At 40.8% G+C, this 24624-nt stretch overlaps 1 protein-coding gene across 10 annotated transcripts in view; it reads left to right on the forward strand.

The window, feature by feature from the left end:
* The window catches only part of LOC140740894 (transducin-like enhancer protein 4), a 150119-nt gene that overhangs the window by 86523 nt on the left and 38972 nt on the right, over positions 1 to 24624 (forward strand). For 6 of the 10 annotated variants that reach the window (XM_073070510.1, XM_073070538.1, XM_073070520.1 and 3 more), the window contains 3 exons: positions 5120 to 5303; positions 7192 to 7208; positions 20373 to 20492. In XM_073070510.1, the coding sequence (XP_072926611.1) occupies positions 5120 to 5303; positions 7192 to 7208; positions 20373 to 20492 (321 nt within the window). The remainder of the gene's footprint in view (positions 1 to 5119; positions 5304 to 7191; positions 7209 to 20372; positions 20493 to 24624) is intronic. The other 4 variants (XM_073070546.1, XM_073070530.1, XM_073070559.1 and 1 more) reach the window with 1 other exon arrangement.

Below are 24624 nucleotides of genomic sequence, written 5' to 3' on the forward strand. Positions count from 1 at the left end.
AGACTTCATATAATCTTTGATTTTGGTTTACTGTTCCTCTGCCTGACTGTTGGGAAAACCGCTTAACCAATGTATCTTGGGATGGCCATATCAACAATCGGAAATGTCTGCATATTCATATGTTTTGATTTGTTTGAAAAATTTGCACATGGCACTTGGGCATGAGTTGTGATGGAACAAGAAGCTTGAGTTCTGCTCTTAAAGCAGTTAATTTTTTCATCAAAAATCAGTTGACTATGTATAGTTTGATCTTTGTCTTGACTCCAATGCTGTGCCTCAGATGATTGCTGTGAAGTATTCTCAATGCAGCATTCCCATTAAAATGTGCTGTACTCCTATATTTGACTACTTTTGCTGTTCTGCAACTGTACAGGACACTGATAAAGCCACACTTGGGGTATTGCATGCAGTTCTAGTCTCCTTAGTTGAGGAAGGATATACTGGATTTGGAGGCAGTGCAGAGGAGGTTCACCAGGTTGATACCAGAGATGAGATGAGGAGATTAGACTATGAGGAGAGATTGAGTTGCCTGGCACTGTACACGCTGGAATTCAGAAAAATAATCTTATACAAACATATAAAACTTTGAAAGGGATAGATAAGATAGAGGCAGGAAAGTTGTTTCCACTGGTAGGTGAGACAAGAACTAGGGAACGTAGCCTCAAGATTCAGGGAAACAGATCTAGGCTGGAGATGAGGAGGAACTGCTTTTCCCGGAGAGTATGAATCTGTGGAATTCGCTGCCCAATGAAGCAGTGGAGGCTACCTCAGTAAACATATTTAAGACAAGCTTGGATCAATTTTTGCATAGTAGGGGAATTAGGGGTTATGGAAAAAAGGCAGGTAGGTGGAGATGAGTCCCTGGCCAGATCAGCCATGCTCCTATTGAATAGCAGAGCAGGCTTGATGGGCTGGATGGCCGACTCCTGCTCCTATTCCCTATTTCTTATGTTCTTTCTCTTTCTCTTATATTTCTTCTTTCTTTCTTTTTAAATCTTTTTATTAATTTCTAAACAAACATAAATGAAACATGAATACAGAGAGTTTGAGAGTACATAGTTAATAGTTTAAATAAACATTCAAATAGATGATAATCCATATATAATAACCTCCCAAACTCATAGTAATTACGAACAAAAGAAGTTAAAAAAAACCCCAAAAAAGAGGGAAAAAAACAATTAACCAACATGGGCGATTGCATTATGTCAAATTTATATTTCTTTATCCTTTTCCTCTGAATCTCTGAAAATGAAATCATGTTGCCTTAGCTTTGAATACTTTTCAACTTGTCCATGTACATTATTAAATAACTAATTACAACATTTGCTGTAATGAAATAAATAGTTTCATTTTCAATTACATTAAATTATGTTACAGCACATCAGAGCTAATGTAATACTAATATTTAAGATTGCTTTTTAATTAGATCCAATAAATGTAAAAATATTATCATCTTAATATTCAGCTGAGGGAACACTGATATATTTGATGTGTAGGTTTAATTGTGGATTATATATACCATAATGCACAGACTAAATTGCATCCTTTTTATTGCCCCTTCTACTTGTCAACAGCAAACCTTCTACCCAGCAATGGTTAGTACAGCACAAAGCTTCATACAGCTCCAGCTGAGGTCAAACACTCAAATCCTAGCCTCTTGAGGGCTTTTCTCTGTGTTGCCAGTGTACTGGTAAAACAGACTTTAAACTCTTGTCAGTGGAGCTGCTGGTGCATGCATCATAGTCCCACTCAAATAAACCTGTCACAACATAAACTCGCAGGGTAGCAAAGAGGACAAGGGCAGGCCTCTAGCTTTTTATTCGAGCATCACCAAACGTGCACAGAGTATACAATTACTTCAATATTATTGAGCAAGCCTAAGGAGCTGAATCTCTGCTACATCACATTCCTTTAGTAATTTGTTGAAGTACTGCTAAGGACGCTCTAAGGGCTTTAAATAGTCACTGCAGTCAGGCTCCTTTCTGCCTTATTTAATTCATTTTTTTCACATGTTAACCCTTGCTAAGCACTTAATACTGAGGTGGTGCTTTTTTATTGTCAGTTATTTTTAGTAGATGTCTTGTTTGCAGAGTGGCAGAAGACCAATTTAATGAGTCTTAATGTAGCTTCCTGCAGTAATGCGCTGCTGTTTCATGTAAAACAACTTAAATTTCTTGGTATTTAAGGACTATTCAGTGTTCATGGAAGTAGTTAAATTTATTCTCTGTTAATGGGCTACACTATGCTCTACAAATGCTTGTGCATTTTTAAATTTTGTATCTGTTAGTTGTTCATTTTTTCCCACAATTTCGAACTGGTGCCTGAATTACAATCCAACCCATTCCACTAGCAATCTGTGCATGAAACAATTAGATTGAAAAAAAACTACGGAATGTTGTGCTGGGAAAGTAAATGCCTAGAGCCCTAGTCCATGCTTGCCAAGATTTGAAGTTTTAAGGAATTTTTAAACAGTTGCAAACAGTTCTGTACAAAAACGAACATTTGTTTCTTTTGGTTACAATTATACATTTTAGAAAGAAACTATTTAAAGTGGCAGATGAATTGTTAAACATTGTTGCTGTAAAGAACATGCAGCAAGTTCATATAAATATTAACTGTATGTATATTCACTTGGATCTTGATAATTAAGTTGGTCTCAGAGTTTAAAATCATGAAGCACATCCTCAATTTGCTGTGTAAGTTAGTATTTAAATGGGGCAAGTCACTAATGTAGGCAAATTGCTGTACATTGGGAGGCTTAATTACATTTAAGAGTTGATATTTGGATTTCCAGGGCACAAAACCTGATGGAGTTGATAGCTGAGGAAGTGCATCTTGTGGTGCAGAAATGCTCATTCAAGCCCACAACAAAGCTTCTTCATGGCTTATCTGTCCAACTGGAGTCCATGTTTTGCCCCAGTTCACCTCTGGATTTTACCAACCAATTGCTAATATCTCATTTGCTCATTTTTGATTGCCCTATTCTCCCCCCTCCCCCCTCTTTCCATTGCACCTTGACCATTTATTCTGGTAGTTCTTGCTCATGCATGGAAAATGTTGCCTCTCGGGTTCCCTTTCCACTCTCACCCTGAACCTACTGTACGTCTCCTAGTTTTGGACTCCCCTACCCTGGGGAAAAGATTGTTACTATCCACAGCAGCTGGTGTAATGCGATTACAGCGCCAGCATCCTGGGTTCAATTCTGCCACTGTCTTTAGGAATTATACATTCTCCCTGTGACTGTGTGGGTTTCCTCTGGGTGATCATTCCAAAGGTTAATTGGTCACATTGGGTGGTGTGGGTCTGGGCTTGTTGGGCTAGAAGGGCCTGTTACTGTGCTGTATCTTTAACTTAAAATATTCTGTCAGAGTTTTAAACACTTCTACAAGGTTAACCCTCTTTCTCCAAGGAATAAGACCTAGCCTGGACAAATTGTCCCTATAACTCAAGTCACCTGGTCCTAGCAACATACTCTTAAATCTTTCTTGCAGTCTTTCTGAGTGAATCACATTTTTCCTGTAACACAGAACTAAACATGGTACTCCAAATGTGACCTCACCATCTTTCCAAAATGGATCACCTCACACATCTTTATTGAAATCCATTTACCACTCTTTTGGCGCATTTCTGTAACTGATCACGATTCCTTTGTAATCTCCGATAGCCTTCTTCACTATCATCAACATCCAATTTCATGTCATCCACAAGCTTACTGACCAAGCCTTGTGTATTCACATCCAAATCATTTGTATAAATAACTAATAACAAGGGTCTCAAAACTGGCTCCTGCAGCACATCATTTGTCACCAGCCTCAAAGAAACCAATTTCAACTACACCCTCCACTTCCAGGCCAATTGTGAATCAGTCTAACTCGCATTCCCTGAATTCTATGGGACTAACCTTCCAACCCAGTCTATCATGTGGGGTCTTTTCAAATACCTTGCCAAATCCCAATGGACAGCTTCCAATGCCCTACCCTCATTTATGTTTTTGCTTACCTTTCAAAAGTCTCTGAAACATGCACAATGCCATGCTGACTCCACCTAATCAGGCTCTGTGTATCCAAATTCTGGTAAATCCTGGTCCCTCCAGCAACTCAGTATTCTGTTACTGATGTTAGGCCGACTGGCTTGCAGTTACTTAGTCTTGTCGTTGCTACCCTTAAGCAACAGAGCGTTGGCAACCTTTCAAACTTTAGGAACTTCACTGTTGGGTACTGATGAAGCAAAAACAGTATCTCTGCAAGGACCTCCGCAATTTATTCTCTGGCCTCCACAAAGTCTGAAGATGCTGTCGGTCAGGCTCTGGCAATTTATTCACCTTAATGTGCTAGAAGGCCTGAAAATATCCTCCAAAACTTCTCCAATGTATTTCCCTTATCTCTTGAATAACCATGATTTTCTCCTCAGTAGGCACTGGGAAGAAGTATTTGTTTAAAAATCCCACCCATGACTAATTAACTCACTAATCCACATGTCTACAGAATGTGGAAGGAAACTGGAGCACCTGAAGAAAACCCATGGAGTGAGCAGACAGATGGACAGCAGTATTGAACCCAAAACACCTGCTTTGTAATACTGTTGCACCAAAAGCTACACTGCTATGCTGCTTGTAACTGTCTTGAGCCTTCTGCATCTCAGGATGTAGGTGCCCTAAGGGACCTGCTCTCTCCATAGAAACCCTTTAACACCTTGTACAGCTATAGAACATCTTGGGATTTTCCTTAACCTTACCTGCCAGATCCATCTCATACCCTCTCTGCGCTCCTGATTTCCCTGTTAAGAGTATTCTTACTCTTTTCTAGTCATGAAATATCCCCAAGTGTCCTCAATTAGAGCGCTATGCTGCTGGTAGTTCCACCTGACAGCCGAGTTAATGAATTACTAACTGCTGGGGTAGAAAATACTTCTACTCTTAAATTTGATAGGATGATACAAAACCCCCTACCCTCCCACCTTCATCTTTTCATGAATAGAGCCTATATTTCCCATAAATTATTAGCTGTAAAAGAGTGGGTGATAATTTTTTTTGAAGAATGTTTTTCCCAGTAAATGCTCTATGCACGTTTTCTATTTTTTTTCCCCACACACATTTCATGCAACTTTATTTTTTTCACAGCAGCAGCAGCAACTGCAAGCTCAGCATTTATCGCATGGTCATGCACTTCCAGTTCCCCTTACTCCGCACCCATCTGGATTGCAGCCTCCAGGAATCCCGTCTGTTGGAAGCAGTGCTGGACTACTGGCATTATCAAACGCTATGAAGGATGAGAAGAAACACCATGAAACAGACCATCAAAGAGGTAACACAATGTTTGAAACTGGAGTTGAAGTAGAATATAATTTCAAAATGGGAATTTGATTGTTAATCTCTTCTTTCTTTAGTAACATAGTAACGGGAGTAGGCTATTTAGCTTTCCGGCCTTTTAACTCTTCAGCTAAATTACTGCTAACTTGTTTCTTGGCTCCATCAAATTATCTTGGTTTTGTATCTCATAATACTCTTAATATGTTTTGTAATTTTTAATTTTAACAGTGATTCTTTACCTTCTTGCTTTCCCATTTCTCCTTTAAAATTTGTGATATTAAAATCACTTCTCTGAAGTAATGTTAAACATTTTTCGTTAAATTTTAGGCCATTTGATGAAGTATGAAGTTGAGACAAAATGTTGTAGTTTGTTGTGTGTCAGAGGTTGAATGTTGCTTTGTCTACAGCGCAGTTTAACGATCAGTACTGTACTCCAAAGTCATCCCAACTAGAGAGCTATTGCATTGTTCAGGGTAGTTTTTTTATAGCTTGGCTTTAGCTTGCTAAGTCTGAATTTTTTTTTAATGCCAAACAAGCAGGATTGATGTATATTCACCCACTTGGAATTAACCAAGAATAAAATACCTTAAATTGTTTGCATTAAATAATCTGGAACCCCTACTGGATAAATTGAGAGGCAGTGTTGTAACTGAAATATTTTTCCTCATACACATTTGTAAGCAAAGGAGAATAGTGAACTGAATGATTCCTTTATAATGCTGTCTGTTGTTTAATGTGTACATGTTTTTGACATAGGAAATAATAGTTGGGTGTCTTTTAGACTGTAACTTTGTTTCTCATTCAACAATTGACTGAATTTGCCAAATTACAGCATCCTCTTGCTTTAGATTTGGTGAATAATTATAAATAAATCTGCAATGTCAACAGTCTCTTATTACTGTAAAGGCATCAGCTTCCTCATTGATGGTGAGTGTTGCCAGTGGTGAAGCTAATTGGGTCCCTAAAGTGACACTTAAATCTCGGTTTGCCATTAGTGCCTTATGAACTTACCTCCATCTCTTTCCCCTGCCTCTTTGTATAGTCATTTTATGCTCCTTGAAAGGTTATATTTATTTTTAAGGGACCACTCCAATATAAATAAGGATGATTTTGCAATAAGGAAATATGCTAAATTGTAGAACTGCTTGAATAGTTATCCACCTGCTTTCTTCATTAATCCATGGGTGAGATAAATTTATCCATGGTACATTATCATTGATTAGTCAATCTCTCTGTGTGGAGTCTGATAATGTATTCAGCTACCTTCTTTAAGAGGATTAGTAATAGCTTCTACTTCTTTTTCCAATGGATTAATTTCCTGCTTCATTCTTGCAAGCAGGAGCCAGATAGATCATGAAACAACATGGTTAATTTGTTCTTCAGCCTTGAAGATCACAAATTTAATGAAATCATCAAGAATGAAATTTCACCTTTGTTTTCGTTTTGAGAGTTCTTGTTAAGCAAAGAAACAACACTGCCGAACAATATACAATTGGCAAAAGTACAAGTACCATTGTATACAAAGTAGTTCTGTCTACCCTGTCATAATAACTGTTATATTACTATATCATTTATATTTTGTTTGTTGCCAATGTAAAGTAATACATATCTTGGGAGGTTTGGGAGGCAGGGGGGTAAAGACTGCAGATATCACCTGATACGAATTTCGAACTTGAATCCCAAGCTGTAAATGTGCAAGTGAAAGGATGTGAAACTGTACTTACTGGGAAACAACACATCTGGTGATTAGATAAGCTGACAATCATGATAACAGGTGCTTGTTTTTTCCCTCCCACCCCATTCCCCACTTCCCACTTTTCCTGCTCTATTCTTGATTGCAACCTCGTTCATTTATTTAATGATGTGGCTTCCTATGAGAACAGACAGAGACTCAGTAAAGGTAGGTTTCAACAATTTTTTTTACAAGGGGATAAAAATTCAGTCTTTGGACAGCTTCTTGTTTTTGCCCTTTTGACTTTTATTTATAGTCCCATATATTTTCTGATATTGCTGTGGTACAAGAATACTTTGGTTGTCATATTGCCAACGATAACTTTAGATCTGTGTCTAAACATGCTTTCATTTTAGAGCTGAGGCTCCAATGGGAAATCAATGGGAAACCCATTATCTTGGAACACCAGCCTTTTCATTTTTAGTTTACCAGCATACTGTGAGTCCATGTTGGTGGGTTAATGAGAAATAAGTACATTTTCTTGCAGTTTTTTGATTGACCTTGGAAATGAGGAAAACCTGACAGCCTGGAAATGTATTCCTGTGTTTTGTTATATTGTTTTTATTGGTGGTAGGGACAATACACAGCAGCAGTTTCTAACATAATACTGCCTACCTCATTGTGTGGATTAATCACCAAAAGCATTTTATAGAGACAGTGCATTTCAAATACATTTTACTTTTTAAAAAAAGTCATAGGGCAATACAGTACTGAAATAGGCCCTTCATCGCACTGGGTCTGCACTGACAGATATCCTATTTACACTAATTCTACAGCAGTCCCATTTTTTTTTAAAGTTCTCACCACACACTTGGTGAATCTCCTTGTATTTTACCATTCACTTTCACGCGAGGGCTCTTTTAGAATGGCCAGCATGCATGTTGTTGGGATGCGGGAGGAAACTGTCGTACTTGGCAGAAATCCATTTGATCAGCGGGGAAACAAAAACTGCACCCACACCCAGACAGCACCCAAGGTCAGGATTGAACCTGGGTATCTGGTGCTGTGAGGCAGTGGCTCCTCTGGCTGCTGCACTGTGTGACCCTCCTATGGGTATTTGACAAAAAGTAATTAAACATGAGATTTGTCACCTGAATGTGCAATATTTGCTAAGGAAATAAGAGCTTACATTTACAGAGCACCTTTTACACCATGTTCAGAAAGTCACAGAGCTTAGAACAACCTCTGTGATTTTGTTTTGAAATGAATGAATTATTATAATATAAGCAAATGTAAAAGTCAGTTCTTATAAAGGAATATTTCACAAACAGCAGCCGAGGTAAATGACTAGTTAATCTACTTTTTGGAGCTATTCAGTGAAGGGAAGATATTTTGAATGCATAGGACAATTTCATGCCCAGCTCTTATACATGGTCTTGTTTTAAATTCACCTTGGCTGGTGGACAGTTCTCTGTTTAACATTGCAGCCAAAGTATACAATGTGCGTTCTACCTGTAGTGTTTGAAGCAACTTCTGGCTCAGAGCAGAAATATATTTCCCCTTGTTTGTAATTACAACTAGCATTGGTCATAATATCCAAGTGTTTAGGTCTTTGGTAAACAGTGAGCAGTTCCCTGTGAATCTATTAAATTTGATGTGATATCTTGCTGCTCCATATAGAGGTAGGCGATGGCAGCTGATTAAACTGTTGTTAACATGTACAAGTTTTTAACTTCAATACTTCTGCCATTGTGTGTCCTACTTCTGCTTGGCTTACACCTGGGTGCTTGCTTCATGTGAGTGGACTGTCTGTTTTGTACCATCCAGTGCAAAGAATGGAAAAATATTTGCTGTGTCAAGCCATCCTACATGTCCTATCTCATTAAGAGAGTGATTTATATATGCAAGATACATTTTTGCCTCCTGGTAGATTATTACTTTGTGGTTAAAAAGAAAGCAGACAGTTTGATGGAATTGGAACTTTTCTTAACATCTGATGTATTGGAGTGCTTACTACTTATTTGCCCAGGCCCAGATGGTTTGAATTTGATTTTGTAAGAACCAAGATCTTCAGTGTGTATATACGATTAAAAGGCAGGTTTTGAAACTGGCAATCGAGCTGAAGTACTGAAATAAATTATAGTAAAAAATGTAATGTTCTTTTGGAAATTTGAGCTTTTCTGATAAGTATTTGATACATACATTTTCTTTACAGAGCATTTAGATCACATTTTAATGCAAAATATTCTTCAGTGCTTGTGTTTGTTTTAATTTGTAATAAATCAAAATTGCTTCATGCTTGCTTCACAAGTAAATGACTTTTTAATTAATCTCATTAGTGATTTTAATGGAAGTGGAAGACTGTTGGACAGAAAAAAATGTAGCATCTAGTCTGAAACTAATATACCTTTAAACTAATATACCTTTAATTAGCAATTTGTGTAAATGTAGCTTTTGACCATGTTCTGTCTTATAAATTGAGTTTAAAACAATAAATTGGTTGCTGCTTAAATCTTTACAGTTGCATTCTTCTCCTTGCTGTAACTTCTACCCTGAACTCTCAATTTTTCCCCACTCACCAGGGTTCCATGAACAAGTTAGTCTTTCCTGTCGAGAAACAGAAGCCCTGTCTCCTGCTTGACTAGCAGGTACCCCAACCGTCACACTAATGATGCGCTTGTCAGTGGGCCATTGAGATTGTTCTAACCATCATGACCCAGTACTGATAGACATCTCCGTTGTATGCACTTTCCAGAGGGCTACTGGAAATTGATCTGATATTTTATGACCCTTCACGTTCAAGACATTAATAATATAATGCCCTGACTATAGCCTTTTAAAAAAAATTTTCACTAACTTTAAAGCTCAGATGCACTAGGTCTAGATAAAGTAATTACACAAAGGCCTAGAAGTCCCTCTGTACACTGCTTGTTAAAGAATACTGCATTACCTTCATGCAAGGCTGTGCAAATGATACTGCAACCAAACTTAATACAGTATTGTTACAATGGAATTTCCAGACCTTGTATCTTGTATACATGAAGAAGGACTTTATTGGGCCAAATACTATGTATGAAGTGTAAGTAATTTTATGTGCCCCCCCCCCCCCCGCCTACTGATTGAAGTGATAGGATCAGTTTGGGTGATAACCAACAGCCATTGTGATGATGGACTTTTAGAAGTAAGCATCCAGGCCAAACAACCTACAATCAGGGCCTTCTCACCTACAATTGGGAGATGGGCAATATCACAATCATTCCTGAAAGTTGTGAGCATTGTTTCGCTGCCAGATCCCTCACTGTGGAAGGACCTTTTAATTAACCTGGAGCAGGTATTCACCAGATGTGACTGTGGCATATACAGATGGGCACTTGCAGTCATTCATGCATTGATGTTGCAGGTTCTGTTCAGTCGCTTTATTTAAATGGTTTTTTTTGAGTGGAGAACTGCTATAACCATATAACAATCACAGCACGGAAACAGGCCATTTCGGCCCTCCTAGTCCGTGCCGAACTCTTAATCTCACCTAGTCCCACCTACCCGCACTCAGCCCATAACCCTCCACTCCTTTCCTGTCCATAGATACCAAAACTTACTGTCATGAAGGAAATAAGTCATTTGGTTACACAATTTAAGCATTTTTGAACAAAAGGGTGACAGTGAGTAGGGAACAAACTGGTATACTTTGCTGTGAGAGAGAACAAAATTGCATTGTGGCTAAAGAGAAAATGTTTTAGTACTAGAAGTTTAGCAACTCGTCAGAATAATGTATTTTAGGATGAAAAGTTTGTTAATCATACAAAAGTACGGCACAGAAACAGGCCCTTCGGTCCATCTAGTCCATGTCAAACCATTTAAACTGCATACTCCCATTGACCTGCACTGGGACCATAGCCATCCATACCCCTACAGTTCATGTACCTGTTCAGGCTCCCCTTAAACTTTACACTTTTCACCCTTAACCCATGATGTCTAGTTGTTGTCCCACCCAATCTCAGTGGAGATTGCCTGCTTACTTTTATACCCATCTATACCCATCATAATTTTGTATACCTCTATCAAATCTCCTCTCCATCTTCTACGTTCCAAGGAATGAAGACATTGTTGTCAGCATTTCAGAATGCAATAGCTTGCTAGTTTCGCTAAATATTTTCAGCAATGCACAAAATAGCTGTTAGTCTCTTATTTTATTGATTGAACATTTCTTAAGTGATTCAGTGAAGGAGAGGCTTTTTATGATTTTTGTACCATATGACTAATACTGATGTCTAACAACCAGAATGTGACAATTCCCAACAGCTGTACACTGTGTCCTTGTATAATATAATTTATTCATGCAAGATAATGCTCTTTAACAGGTAATGAGCGTGACATAAATTGCCTTTTGCATTTTTCCCTTTTTTCTTCTCTGCTAATGTGCAAGCAGGCATTACTAGTGTTCTAAATAATAAGCAATTTTTGGCTGGCTGTCAAAGAAAATTCCAGTGCAAATCTAAATTAATGATGCCTGAAATTTTTATAGCTCTTTTGAAAGTCACTAATGTGTAAAGGATATGTTGGTAACAATTAGTGTAGGATATATTATGAACAAGTATATTTTGTATAGTACTGATCAGTTTTTGTTTTAAATAAAATTAATCAACTTTTTGTAACAAACTGGGATGACTTTTTTTTAATTTAGGTGTTTTTATTTGTGGCTTTTGGGTAGGACTGCAATGGGTGATTCTCTACATTTCATGTAATTACATTAATTTGCACAAACTGCATGATGAGGGAGCGTAGTTTTTCGATTTTTTTTGGTAGTGGTTTAAATATTTAAATAAATACACAACACTTTGCTCTAAGAATAAGGCAGATACTGTACTGTTGTTCCTTTATCACTGTTTGTACTCTAGAATTTAAAATATTGAACAATTATTTCTGAAAATTCTGCCTTTACCTTTTTACAGAGCAACCCCAATCTTGAAGACATATGCTTTATAAATGTAACATTTAGTGGTCCCTCATCATTGAGGAATATGTGTGGCGCGTGGCCAAGTGGTTAAGGCATTGGACTAGTGATCTGAAGGTCGTGAGTTCGAGCCCCAGCCAAGGCAGCGTGTTGTGTCCTTGAGCAAGGCACTTAACCACACATTGCTCCAGTCCACCCAGCTGAAAGTGGGTACCGGCAAAATGCTGTGGATTAACCTCGTGATAGACTAACATCATATCTAGGGTGGGGGTGGAGGAGTCCCATACTCTCAGTCGCTTCACGCCATGGAAACTGGCATAAGCACTGACATGATGAGCCTATAAGGCTCGGGACAGACTTTAACTTCCATCTAACTAACATCATTCCTACCATGGTTTAGAGGGATTCTGAATTCAGGATTGATAAGGCCAATGTGGAGCTGCAGGCTCTGCCATGTGGAGGGGAGGGGAGAGGATTGAGGGTAGGAATAAACTGATGGTTTGTTTGGGTCAGTAGTTTGAGAGTTGAACCACTCCTGCTGGTTAATCTGGGATTCTGTGTGCTGCTGTGGAATGCTTTCCCAATTTTGTTTCTCTTAATTTATGCAAAGCATCAATAACTGTTCAAGATATTACAAAAATTTCTGTTTGACTCTAATCCTCACTTTTCCTGTTTCTGAATAGTATTTCCATCATGGAAAGGATGGAATAGAATGATTATAACAATAAACATAAGAGATTCTGCAGACGGTAGAAATCTTGAGCAGCACACACAAACTGCCTGAGGAACTCAGCAAGTCAGGCATAATCTATAGAGAAGAATAAGCAGTTGACGTTTTGGGCCAAGACCCTTTACCAGGACAAGAAAGGAAGGGGGCAAAGCTAGAATAAGAAGGTGGGGGAAGGAGAGGGAAAACAAGCTGGCAGATGATAGTTGAGTCTTATCATGCCATGAAGGATATCCGAGTGGGTCCATTCCTATTCTGACATATCTGTCCACGGCTTTCTGCACTGCAATGATGAGACCAAACTTAGGTTGGTGGCCCAGCACCTCATATTGTGTCTGGGTAACCTCTAATCTGATGGCACGAACATCTTTAACTTCCAGTAAATACTTCGCTTCCTCTGTCCTTCTTTAGTTTTCCATTCATCATTCAGATTACCTTCTCACCCTTTCTCTTCCCTTCACCTGCCCATAACCTCCCTCTGGTTCCACTCATCCTTCCTTCCATGGTCCATTGTTCACTCCTATTGGATACCTCCATAAGACCTTTACCTCATGCACCTACCATCTCCCACCTACCGACTTTCCCCCTCACCTAGCCTCATCTATCACCTGCTAGCTAGTACTCTTCTCCCTCCCTACCTTACCATCTTATTCTGGTTTCTGCCTCTTCCTTTCTGATCTTGATAGTGGGTCTCGGCCTGAAAAGTCAGCTGTGTATTCTCCTCCAAAAAGCTACCTCACTTGCTGAGTTCATTCAGCATTGTGTGTATGTGTGTGTGTGTGTGGTTACAGTAGCCTGGTTTTGCAGTAATGATAGCAATAAAAAACTCAAAAGTTCTGTAACTGTCTTAATTGGTGCTATTCTCATGACAGTTTGAATGATGTACTACTGGGAATTGCACATAGAGTTGGTTACGATTTCCCATAAGCTCGGGAATAAAGTGGATTCTGACCATGGCTGAGATAATCAAAGCATTGAGATTAATATGAGACTGTTAGACTCAAGTGGCATTTTGGTGCTGATATTTGCAAAGATGTGTTAAAAGTTTTAAATTTATTGTTCACCTCTTTTTCGGTATTCACAACATAGGAAACTGTCTTCATCTGTATTTTAGTATCTCCATTTTTCTGAGATTAGAAGTTGCCTCTTCCAGAGCACAGGCCGTTTGAGATTATAATCTGACTGAAATGTTGTTAGCGTTGACTATTTGGCATATGACGACATTGAACATGGATGTAGTTCATCCATTTTGCATATGCTACAGCCTTTGATTTATGGCTTTTTAGTTACTTGTAGCTTCACAGGAATGCTCTTAGTGAAGTAATCAAATTGGCATTAGTAGAAAAAGCATTGTTTTATTGATGGCTCTTTGGTCGTAGATTTTCATAGTTTTTTGTAAAGTTGATATTTTTTGGTATTAGCCTTTATTTAAACTATTTTCTTATGCCGTTGAAGTTTTACCAGTACACATTCTGCTAAGCCAGTGTGGGTGCTTTAATTGTTTGAAACCACTGAAAGTCTTGTAACTGAGTTGTTGGTAGAATAAGTGAAAATATTAGAGGCTTAAATCCACCACAGACTACAGAGATGTATTTGTCCAATTTAATAATGTCACTCGACAGAGCAGTAACAATTAAGCAGCGTTCTGTATGTTAAATGTTGGAGTGAATGAAACTGATCAATAATCCTACAGATAGTATATTTTCCCTCTTCAGTCCAAGGGTGGAAATGTTGTACTTTAGTGTGCATTAAAGGGCAGAATGAAAATCCACATTACCATGGCAACAAAACTGCTTTCTAGATTGCTTCCTAAGATATATCTGCACGACAAGCAGATGTCTGAATCAAGTAGCGCTCTCTGAATATAAACAAATAACTTTTTAGCAGGTGTTGGAAATCATATGGAAATCCTATTAAGAGGCCTTGGCTTCTTTTCTATCAGGATGCTGTTGCCGACAAAGGGGTTGGTTGGCTGAATGAAATGGACAGAATTAATTCTCATTAGGTTTTAGCTTTCCCAGGAAATTATTGTCTCAGCATGTTCTCTTTCTCCTGTGAATATGAATGGAGTCTGTTCTGCTATTGATCTATTCTGCCTGCCCTCTGTAAATCAACACTTGAACTACTGTAGTCCTCTGAGATTTGTGATGTTTCCCCTGGCTGGTCTGGGCTTGCCAGATTCTACATGGATTAGAGGAGAAAGCCGAGGTTGTAAGTGCAGGAAAGGTGAAGCTGTTATATCTGCCCAGATGATTAAAGGTTTATTGATATTGTTGAGAATGTGTGTGTTTGGGTTCTGTCTTGCAGCCAGCTTTCCTAGTACAATATTCCACTTGGCACTAAACACTTGTAGAGCTGGGATAATTTATAAGCACAAGAGCTGCTCTAGATGCTGGAAATCCAGAGCAACACACGCCAAATGCTGGCGGATCTCAGGAGGTCAGGCAGCATTTATGGAAATGAATAAACAATCAACGCTTTCAGCCGAGACCCTTCATCATAGCTGGAAAGGAAGGCGGAAGCAGTCAGAATGAGAAAGTGGGTGGAGGGGGGAGAAGAACTAGTTAGAAGGTGATAGAGCAAGCCAGGTGGGGGAGGGGGGATGAAGTTGGAAGCTGGGGGGGGGGGTGATAAGTGGAAAATGCAAAGGGCTGGAGGAAGAAGGAATCTGACGGGAGGAGAGTGGATGATCATAGGAGAAAAGGAAGCAGGAGGGGCACGGGGGGGGGGGGGGGTGATTGGTGAGTAGAAGAGGTAAGAGGCCAGAGTGGGAAAGTGAAGCAGAGGAAAGGGTGCAGCAAGAAGAATACCAGAAGTTGGAGAAGTCAATGTTCATTCCCACAAGTTGGAGGCTACCTAGATGGAATATGAGGTGCCCTCCTCCAACCTGAGAATGGCCTCATCATGTCAGGAAAGGAGGCCATGGCAGAACAGGAAAGGGGGTAGGAATTGAAATGGTTGGCCATTGGGGAAACTCTGCTTTTTGCACATGGAGCTGAGCCCCCCCCCCCAGTCTCTGTCTGGTCTGGTCAGTGTTGAGGAGCCACACCGTCTGCACCAGCAACAGCTGATGACCACAGCAGATTTGCATGTGAAGTGTTGCCTTAGCTGGAAGGACCGTTTGGGGCCCTGAATGGGGGTGAGTGGGCAGGTGTAGCACTTCTGCCACTTGCAGGGATAAATGCCAGGAGGGAGATTAGTGGGGAGGAACGTATGGACAGGCAAATCACTGAGAGAGTGAGAGGTGGGGGGAGATGAAGATGTGTTTGGTGGTAGGGTCCGTGGAAGAGGGTACCAGTTGTGGAGAATCATGTCGAGGCTTGTAGGTGGTAGATGAGAACAAGAGGAACTCTATTCCTGATAAGGTGGTGGGAAGATGGGGTGAGTGTTGCTGTGTGGGAAATAGAGGAGATATGGGTGAGGGCAGCAGTAGTGGTGGAGGAAAGGAAAGCCTCATCCTGGGAACAGATGCAGAGGAACCGAGAAAAGGGAGTGGTATTATTACAGGAGACAAGGTGGGAAGAGGTCGAGTCAAGATATACATGGGAATCAAGGGGTTTGTAATAGATATTGATAATTTATTTTGCTTCTGGGTTAATCAATGCATGTACACATTATTCAAAGCAATTGGTATTTGATACTCAACTGCAATTAGTATAATATAGTCTGTATTTTAAAAAAGATCCTCCTTTCTATAACAATTGCAGTAGAGAGCTAAAACATTTTTTTAATTTGGAAATTAATTACTAATCAGCAATTTTTTGTAAGTGAATGTATTTCAGATATACTATTATGATATTGATGGGCAAGCAAGTTCAACAAAAGCTGCACTATCACATCTCCAAACCATGTGCTGCATTTTATAAAAACAATAAAATTCACATTGGTGGTCTCTTGTTGCTTAGTAACAGGCTACAGGGCATGCTCCATGTGAAATGCATGAACATCTGTGTTTTAATCTTTTCAGTTTATTCTTCTCTGGGCACTGATTGGACTAATCAAAATTGCGCTTGTGACATTGCGTGAGGAGGGATAAACTGCAGGATTCCCTTGGGTCCTGCCCTAAGTGGTTGGCAGAATGGAAAAGTGAAGTGAGATTTAGCTAGGCAGCATCTTCTACATTTGAGGGAGTTAGCCTAACTCTGTTCTCAGTGGGACTTTAGTAGATTAATTTGTATCATGCAGGGAAATGAATAGAAATTTACTAGTGAATCTAGGCATTAATCTTGGTCTAAAATCATGAGGAGAGCTAAAACACTTCAACTAATATGTTTTCCTTTATCCTCCTCTTGCAATACTGAATACATTTATTCAAGACAAAAGATGATTCCCCCCCCCCCTCTTTCGTGTAATTTGGTTTTAAGGAAATACAGCACAATTGTTATTAAAGCTAATTTTTGTTGATGTGAAACTTTAAAAAAAAGAAAATCGTGTTTGTATGTGATGTGTGTTTGGCAGTGTGATCCTTTCATGTGGATTATGAAGTAATAAGCCAATTTGTAATCAAACACAGCTATTATCAAAATGTAAGTTATGACTCCCAGATTTAGTTGATAGTCTTTGATTCCAAAAAAAAAGATCTTAGTAGGATATCATCAGTTTTTAATAGCTGGTGATGTTTTCTCTCACATTTTCTCTCCCTTGTTGCCTGTGATTGTCTGCTGTTGATTGGCTGCTTGGCCTACTTAATTGTTTCACAGCTTCTGGGTGCCAGCAATCACTCTAGGAATGACGAACAACAACATTGATTGAAATCCATAGCACAAAGATCACAATTGCTGTGGCCAATGTTCTTCAAAAACACACCATCACTTCAGCAAGTGTTCTGATCTTGCAATGATTTTTTCCCCCTGAAATGTTGCACTTTGCACATGTAGTAGTTGTTTTATATAATAGACCATAGTATGAATGTTATACAGTTTTCCTGTGGAATTCTATTTGGTCAGTTTTAATATAACTTCATTAGGAATCTTTTATGCAAAAATAGACATTGAATTAATTTCAATTGATAAATGCATTATTCATTTTTCAAATGCTTACCATTAAAGCACATTTTTTTCCTTATGACCCTGACCTGTTTTTGTGCTCTCTGCATTTGTAGCAAGAAACCACCATTGTGTTGCTTATCACTATTCAGTGCAGGCATCCAGCCCACAGGAAAAATTCAGGAAGCTATTAATTCATGGTTCACAGAATGCAAACCACTAAACAAGCACTCTGTATGACTAAATGATCCTCTATGTTTATTGAAGCAGTGGGCATAGAATGCAACATTTCCTGTTGTGAAGGGTTTATACAAACTGTTTTGACCTATCTAGCTACTGGGCTTCTACTGTTCTTAACAAGTACAGTCTAAACATATACTGAATAGTTAGATAATTGGGGAATTCAGCATTGCACATTACCCAGTGTGATACAGTGCAAATAGGATCAAAACAAAAGGTAAAGGAAACAGTAATAACCTTGAGGTAACTATAGAGAATTGTATTAGAGACTGCTTGTTGTCATGCATATATATAGATAGTTGAGGTGTATTTTTTATTATTTGATTTGGGATGTGAGCAGTGGGTGAAAGATGATTGGAGCTCTGGGTTAGTGTGAAACAATGATGGGTTTAGAGGGGGAGATGGGATGAGAGTGATGAGGGGAAATGGGGAGGTGGAAAGTTGCATCAAGAAGAAACATTACATAGTTTTATTTGTTATTAACTCAGTGGTGGGTTGAGGAACTACTGGAGTTTAATTAGGGTCATTGGGGTTAATCAAGAAGGTCGAGACAGAAGTGAGAATCATTTTATCATTGGGGGAACTGAATCAACTGAGGAAATATTTCTAACTCAAAATTAATCAAATAAAGGAAAATTAGTTTAGTGGTTAATTTACAAAAGTCAATTTTTTTCCCTTGTTTCTGATTTTTTTTGAAGTGTATTGGATTAAGTAGAATTTCTTTGATTCCAGGAAGGCCGTTTGAAAAGTTTTGGCATGCCTATAACTATTCTTGACATAATGTTTGGACTTTTTTTGCATTAGAGCAGGGGTTCTCAATGTCTGTTTATGCCATCGGCCCCACCATTGACCGAGGGGTCTGTGGACCCCAGGTTGGGAGCCCCTGCATTATAGGAACATAGAGAAATGCAAATCACTTTTATACAAAATTGCCCAGAAAATTAGGCTAAGATGTTCTGAAGTTCACTTACTACTGTATAATCATACTTTAAATAATGGGTTGTGGCTCTCCTTATTTGCCATTCAAATTCAGTTTGCATCTGGGAGTGCTGGGTTAATTTTCCAGGAAGACACAATCTACTCTAGAAGTAACTAATTTGCATGTGGTGCGAAAGTCTACAGTACAGAAAGTCTAGTTTTTGTATGCAATGAGTGTAAAATATATTAAAAGAATGTAAGAATACTGGCTGCATCACAGCCTGGTATAGAAACACCGAAGCTCTTGAACGGAAAATCCTACCAAAAGTGGTGGATATGGTCCAGTTCATCGTCCATAAAGCCTTCCCCACCATTGAGCACATCTACACAGAGGATTGTCACAGAAAAGCAGTATCTATCATCAGGGTCCCCCCTCCCACCACTACCACCACCCAGGTCATCTTCTCTTCTTACTGCTGCCATCAGGAAGAAGCCACAGGACCATCAGGACTCACGCCACCAGATTCAGGAACTGCTACTACCCCGCAACCATCAGCCTTATAACTTCACTTGCCCCATCACTAAACTGTTCCAGCAACCTATGGACTCACTTTCAATGAATCTTCATCTCATATTCTTGATATATATATTGCTGATTTTTTATTATTATTATTATTTCTTTTGTAGTTTGCACAGTGGTTGTCACCACTGGTGTGGTTTTTCATTTAATTCTATTATGGTTATTGGATTTATTGTGTATGCCTGCAAGAAAATTAATTGCATGGTTGTTTATAGGGAAATATATGTACTTTTATAATAAATTTATTCTGAACTTTGAGCATAATTTTAACGAAGCATGGATGTATTTCTTATTGAAGTCTGGAGCATGAATCATTTTGCTCAGAAGACCTGACTACAATGTGTGTCAATGCGCAACAGGCCAAAAAATCAAAACCAAAGAACCTTGAAGGAGTGATAGGGTTGATGCAAATTGCGGAAAAGGTGGGGAAATGTGTAGGAACATAGCCAAGGGTGCAAACGCTATCAGCTAGAGGTATTAGGAAAATACCTAATGCAGATCTGTGACAAAAGCAGTGTTAAATGAGAAGAACATGACAGAAAAAAGGAATCACATAACAAGTTTTGGATGACGTTATGGGAATAACATAATATTGCATCACTCTGCAATCAGATATAAAAGTATTATCATGCATTGTTAGAATGTTCTTCACTCATGCACGCAAGAGCTGTTCTCTGTCTGATATGTTTTGGGAGATGCGAAAAGCTACAATATGCAAGTTTGTGCTCAGTTTTACTGTCAGACTATATCTCCTAATATAAGTATGCTGCTGTCGACATGGTTAGTTGGAAGTATGTACTCAAAAGGATGTTGCAAGCTAAAGTAAATAAATGTACTTTTAATGCAGTTTGGATAAAATAGCAAAAGGTAAAGGAAGTATTTTGTTTCCATCAAGATCTTTGTGCCTTTTATTGCTATGAATGATTGATTTATTGAAAGAATATTAAAACCTTCATGAAGAAAGCTGTGATTTGAATACTTGTCTTTTCAGAGTTCCTCTGTATCTCCATCAGCCAGCTTCAGAGCTGCTGAGAAGCACAGAAGTTCAAATGATTACTCCTCAGATAGTAAGAAGCAGAAGACAGATGATAAAGATTTAGCAAAGCGTTATGTGAGTCTTTTTATTTGTAATTAAACAAATTATTCTGTAATTTATTTTTCCTCTCTCTCCTGTGCATATTATGAACTCTAATTTAAATGCTGTGAAAATATTTGCTTTAGCTTCAGAAGTGGGAGCTTTGACTTTGGGTCATTGGGATGTTAGTATTGTAGGGACTGCTTAATTTCTTTAGGTCGAATTCACCCAGACTGTTAAGGGTTAAGATCACCGTGTATGTTATGTGTTGTGTTGTACGTTACTACATTTTGGGAAAAGGTGTTTCATCTTCAGAGGGCTTTTCCTGCAACAGCTACCCAAGCAAGGTGCGGTCGGCTCTGGCTGGCTCTCCCCTCAAAGACCTCCGGGCTCTAGCGAGAGAGGTTGACAAGGTGTATTTTGTCACCAAGACAGTGCAACTGGACGATTTCGCCGCTTTGCTGCCACCTGAACATGAGACAATCGCAGCGGCTAACGACCATCTCACATCCTGTTTCTACCACGCAAGGTTAGGGCCGAGAGCTAAGAAGTGTCGCCCAGCCTGCGGGTTCAAGGAGTCAGGAAGCGGAATGGCCGGAGCCTGTTAACTGCTGTGGGCGTCAGCAGGTTAGGTAGTTTGTTGTTTGTTATGGACCCTGTTTAGGGCGCTGTTTCCTCTGTGACATGGGCACTTGGGTGTCAGTCCTGTCTACATCGAAATTGGACATACGAACTAGAGAATATGGACTGTCTCTCGAGGCTGCGAACGGCAGCGCCATCTGGACCTTTGGTAAACGTCAGATGGCATTGTGCTTCAGCGGCGCAGAAGTTCTGCTGGAATTTTGCGTTGGCGGTGGCGTCTACACCCCTGCTGGGAGCCGACATCCTCTCGCACCAACAGACTACCCGTTGATGTCCCGAGCTGGCGCCTTGTCAACGCAGAGACTTCCTACTGCCTCTCTGGCACACCCAGCCCACTGGCACTTCAGACCCGACCGAGACTGCCACCACCTCCTCTGAGCACCAGATCCTTGCCACCGGCCTGCCCATTCATGCCCATGCCAGGTGCCTTGACCTGGAGAAGCAAGCCATTGCCAAAGCTGAGTTTGATGCCGTGGAGCAGTCTGGGCATCATCAGGCAGTCCAGGAGTCCATGGGCCTCCTCTCTCCACGTCGTGCAAAAACTAGGGGGGGGGGGGTGGCATCCACGTGGTGATCACTACAGCCTGAATGATGCTACGACCCCTGACCGATACCCAATCCTGCACATCCAGGACCTCTCGGCCCGCCGGGCAGGGAAATTTATTTTCTTGAAGTTGGACCTTGTTCATGGTTATCACCAGCTCCTCGTCCACTCAAGTGACATTCCTAAAACTGCTGTTATTACACAGTTTGGTTTATTCGAATTCCTTTGAATGATATTCGGGTTAAAGAACACAGCCCAGACCTTTCAGCGCATCATGGACAGTGATCTCAGGGATTTGCTATTCCTGTTTGTTTACTTAGATGACATTTTGGTAGCCAGCTCTTCTGGGGACGAACATCTCTTGCGCTTGAGAACCCTTTTCGAACACCTTAGCACAGTCTTATCGTCAACCCAGTGAAGTGCCAGTCAGACTCCACGTCGATGCAGTTCCCCTGCTGGCTAAAGTTGAGGTTGTTACGCATTTCCCTGGCCAGTCACCGTCAAGGCCCTGCAGGAGTTTTTGGTCATGGTGAACTTTTATCATTGTTTTGTCCCCAAAGTGGCTCTGCTCATACACCCCTTTGACAAGGCCCTAAAGGACGAAGCGGCCAAGCATGCGGTTGAGTGGATGGAGGAAAGATCCAGGCCGTTGTTGGACACTAAGCAGACATTGTCTAATGCAAAGGTGCTGGTGCAAACCCTCCCTGATGCGCCGATTGCTCTCACCATGGACACATCAGATTGCACAGTCAGCATGGTGAACGAGCAATTGGTCAATGATGTTTGGCGGCCTCTCGCCTTTTTTAGCTGTCAGCTTTGTTCCCTTGAGCACAAGTACAGCACATTCAACTGTAAGCTTCTCAGCCTGTACTTGGCAGTGTGGCATTTTCACTTTCTCCTAGAGGGCCATCCATTTACAGCTTCTGTGGATCATAAGCCCCTAACATTCGCCATGGCTAGGGTCTCTGAACCTTGGTCTGCTCAGCAGCAGCGCCATCTTCCTTTTATTTCAGAGTTCACCATGTCGTGGGGAAGCGTAACCTTGCGGCTGACTGCCTGTCCCAGTCCTTCACTGATGCTGTCCATTTGGGTGTGGACTACGCTCAGATGGTGCAGACGCTGTGTTCGGCAGACACGGTAGAAATTGGTGAACGTTGCTTTCGGTGACAGCACTGTTTCACTACCGTGTGACGTATCAACGGGCGACCCAGGCCGGTTGTGCTAGCGAGCTGGTGGTGGTGCGTTTTCAATGCGGTCCACGGACTTTCTCACCCAGACCAGAGAGGCAGCACAGAAACTGGTGACAGTAAAGTTTGTATGGCACGGGCTTAGGAAGGACGTCAGGGACTGGGCTAGTGTTTGTTTGGCGCGTCAACGCACGAAGGTGCATCAACACATGAAGGCTCCTCAGGCTCCTTTCACGGTCCCTGAGTGGCGTTTTGACCACACGAATGTGGATTTGGTTGGTCCATTGCCCCTGTCCTGCAGGTTTACTCACCTCCTCACCATCGTTGATAGGACCGCACGTTGGCTGGAGGCAGGGCCGCTGTCTTCCATTTCAGCCATGGAGGTGGTGCGAGCATTCGTTGGCTCGTGGATCAGTCAGTTCGCCGTCCCATTGGATATCTCTTCAGACCGAGGGACGCAGTTTACGTTCGAGTGTTGGTGTGCAGTTGTCTGTGATCTGGGGGTCATACTGCACCGGACCATGGCTTATCACCCTCAGCCCAATGGTCTGTGGGAGCGGTTCCACTGTTCAATGAAAACCTCTCTCCATACACGCCTCAGTGACGGTTGATGACTGGACAGACTGCCGTGGGTCATGTTGGGCCTGAGGACGACCCCAAAGGCGAACCTTCAGTCCTCTTCTGTGGAGCTTGTTTTCAGTCAACCCCTGTGGGTGCCGGGGGAGGGTCTTCCAACATCCACGGTCCCATGATTTGCCTTGAAGCAGCAGTCTGTTTTTATGGACAGCGCCAAAACTTTCACTCCAGTGCCCGTGACAGAGCATGGCTGCCGCAGTCACACCTGTTGATGGGTCTGCGGGAGGTGAAATATATGTCATGACGGACATCGTGGTCCCCTGTGGCTGTTTTATGATGGCCCGTTCCACGTGTTGGGTTAAGTTTTTTATGCTGGAGTTCGGAGGTATCCCGGACAGTGTTTCTGTGGATCGTATCAAGCCTGCCCATTTGGACCTGGACTGTACAGCGGAAGTGACACAGCCCCCACAGAGGGCAAGCCTCCCACCTCCAGACCCCCTGACATTGACTGATCATCTTGTCTGTGAAGGCAGGAGTAGGTTTTGCCAAGTTTTGCGGGCCACTGCTCGTTTGACTTTGTCTGATAGGCTGAATTCTGGGGAGCTGTGGGTAGGAACTCCTTAATTTCATCAGGCAGAATTCACCCAGACTGTTAAGGGTTAAGATCGTTGTGTATGTTACGTGTTACATTGTATGTCATTACATTTTTGGGGGCCGGGGTTTTTATATACATACGACACCACCATTTGCTGACGGGGGAATAAAGTGTACGTTAGAAGTAATTACACTTGTGACACTCCTACAGTATGCAATCTAGCAGCAAATTATATCAATCTGATAGTGAGGTGTATTAACATAATAGCGATAATCTTCCACGCTCATAACCAACTTTTGTGCCAGAGTGTTCCTTTGTGTCTTTAATGGAGGCCTTGCCAGCCAGTGCTGGCACAAACTTAGGCCAGTGGCAGCATCTTCTGCCCTGTCAGCTGTACTGCTGGCTGCCTCTCTACTCCACCATTCAATGGGGCACCCAAACCTCTCCACGCGTCCCAGTTCTCAGGCTAAGAAATCTGATCGTGGAGCTTGCAAAGGGTTAGACCTGGCATGAGTACAGGAGACCCAGCCAAATGAAAGGAACGAATTCAGTTCCAGGAGAATGGCAAGTAGAGCTAATTTTCCAATTTTAATTAATTTAGTTTTAAAAAAATACTTAATTGTT

Source organism: Hemitrygon akajei, chromosome 2, assembly GCF_048418815.1.
Source record: "Hemitrygon akajei chromosome 2, sHemAka1.3, whole genome shotgun sequence".
In the NCBI taxonomy this organism is placed as follows: domain Eukaryota; kingdom Metazoa; phylum Chordata; class Chondrichthyes; order Myliobatiformes; family Dasyatidae; genus Hemitrygon; species Hemitrygon akajei.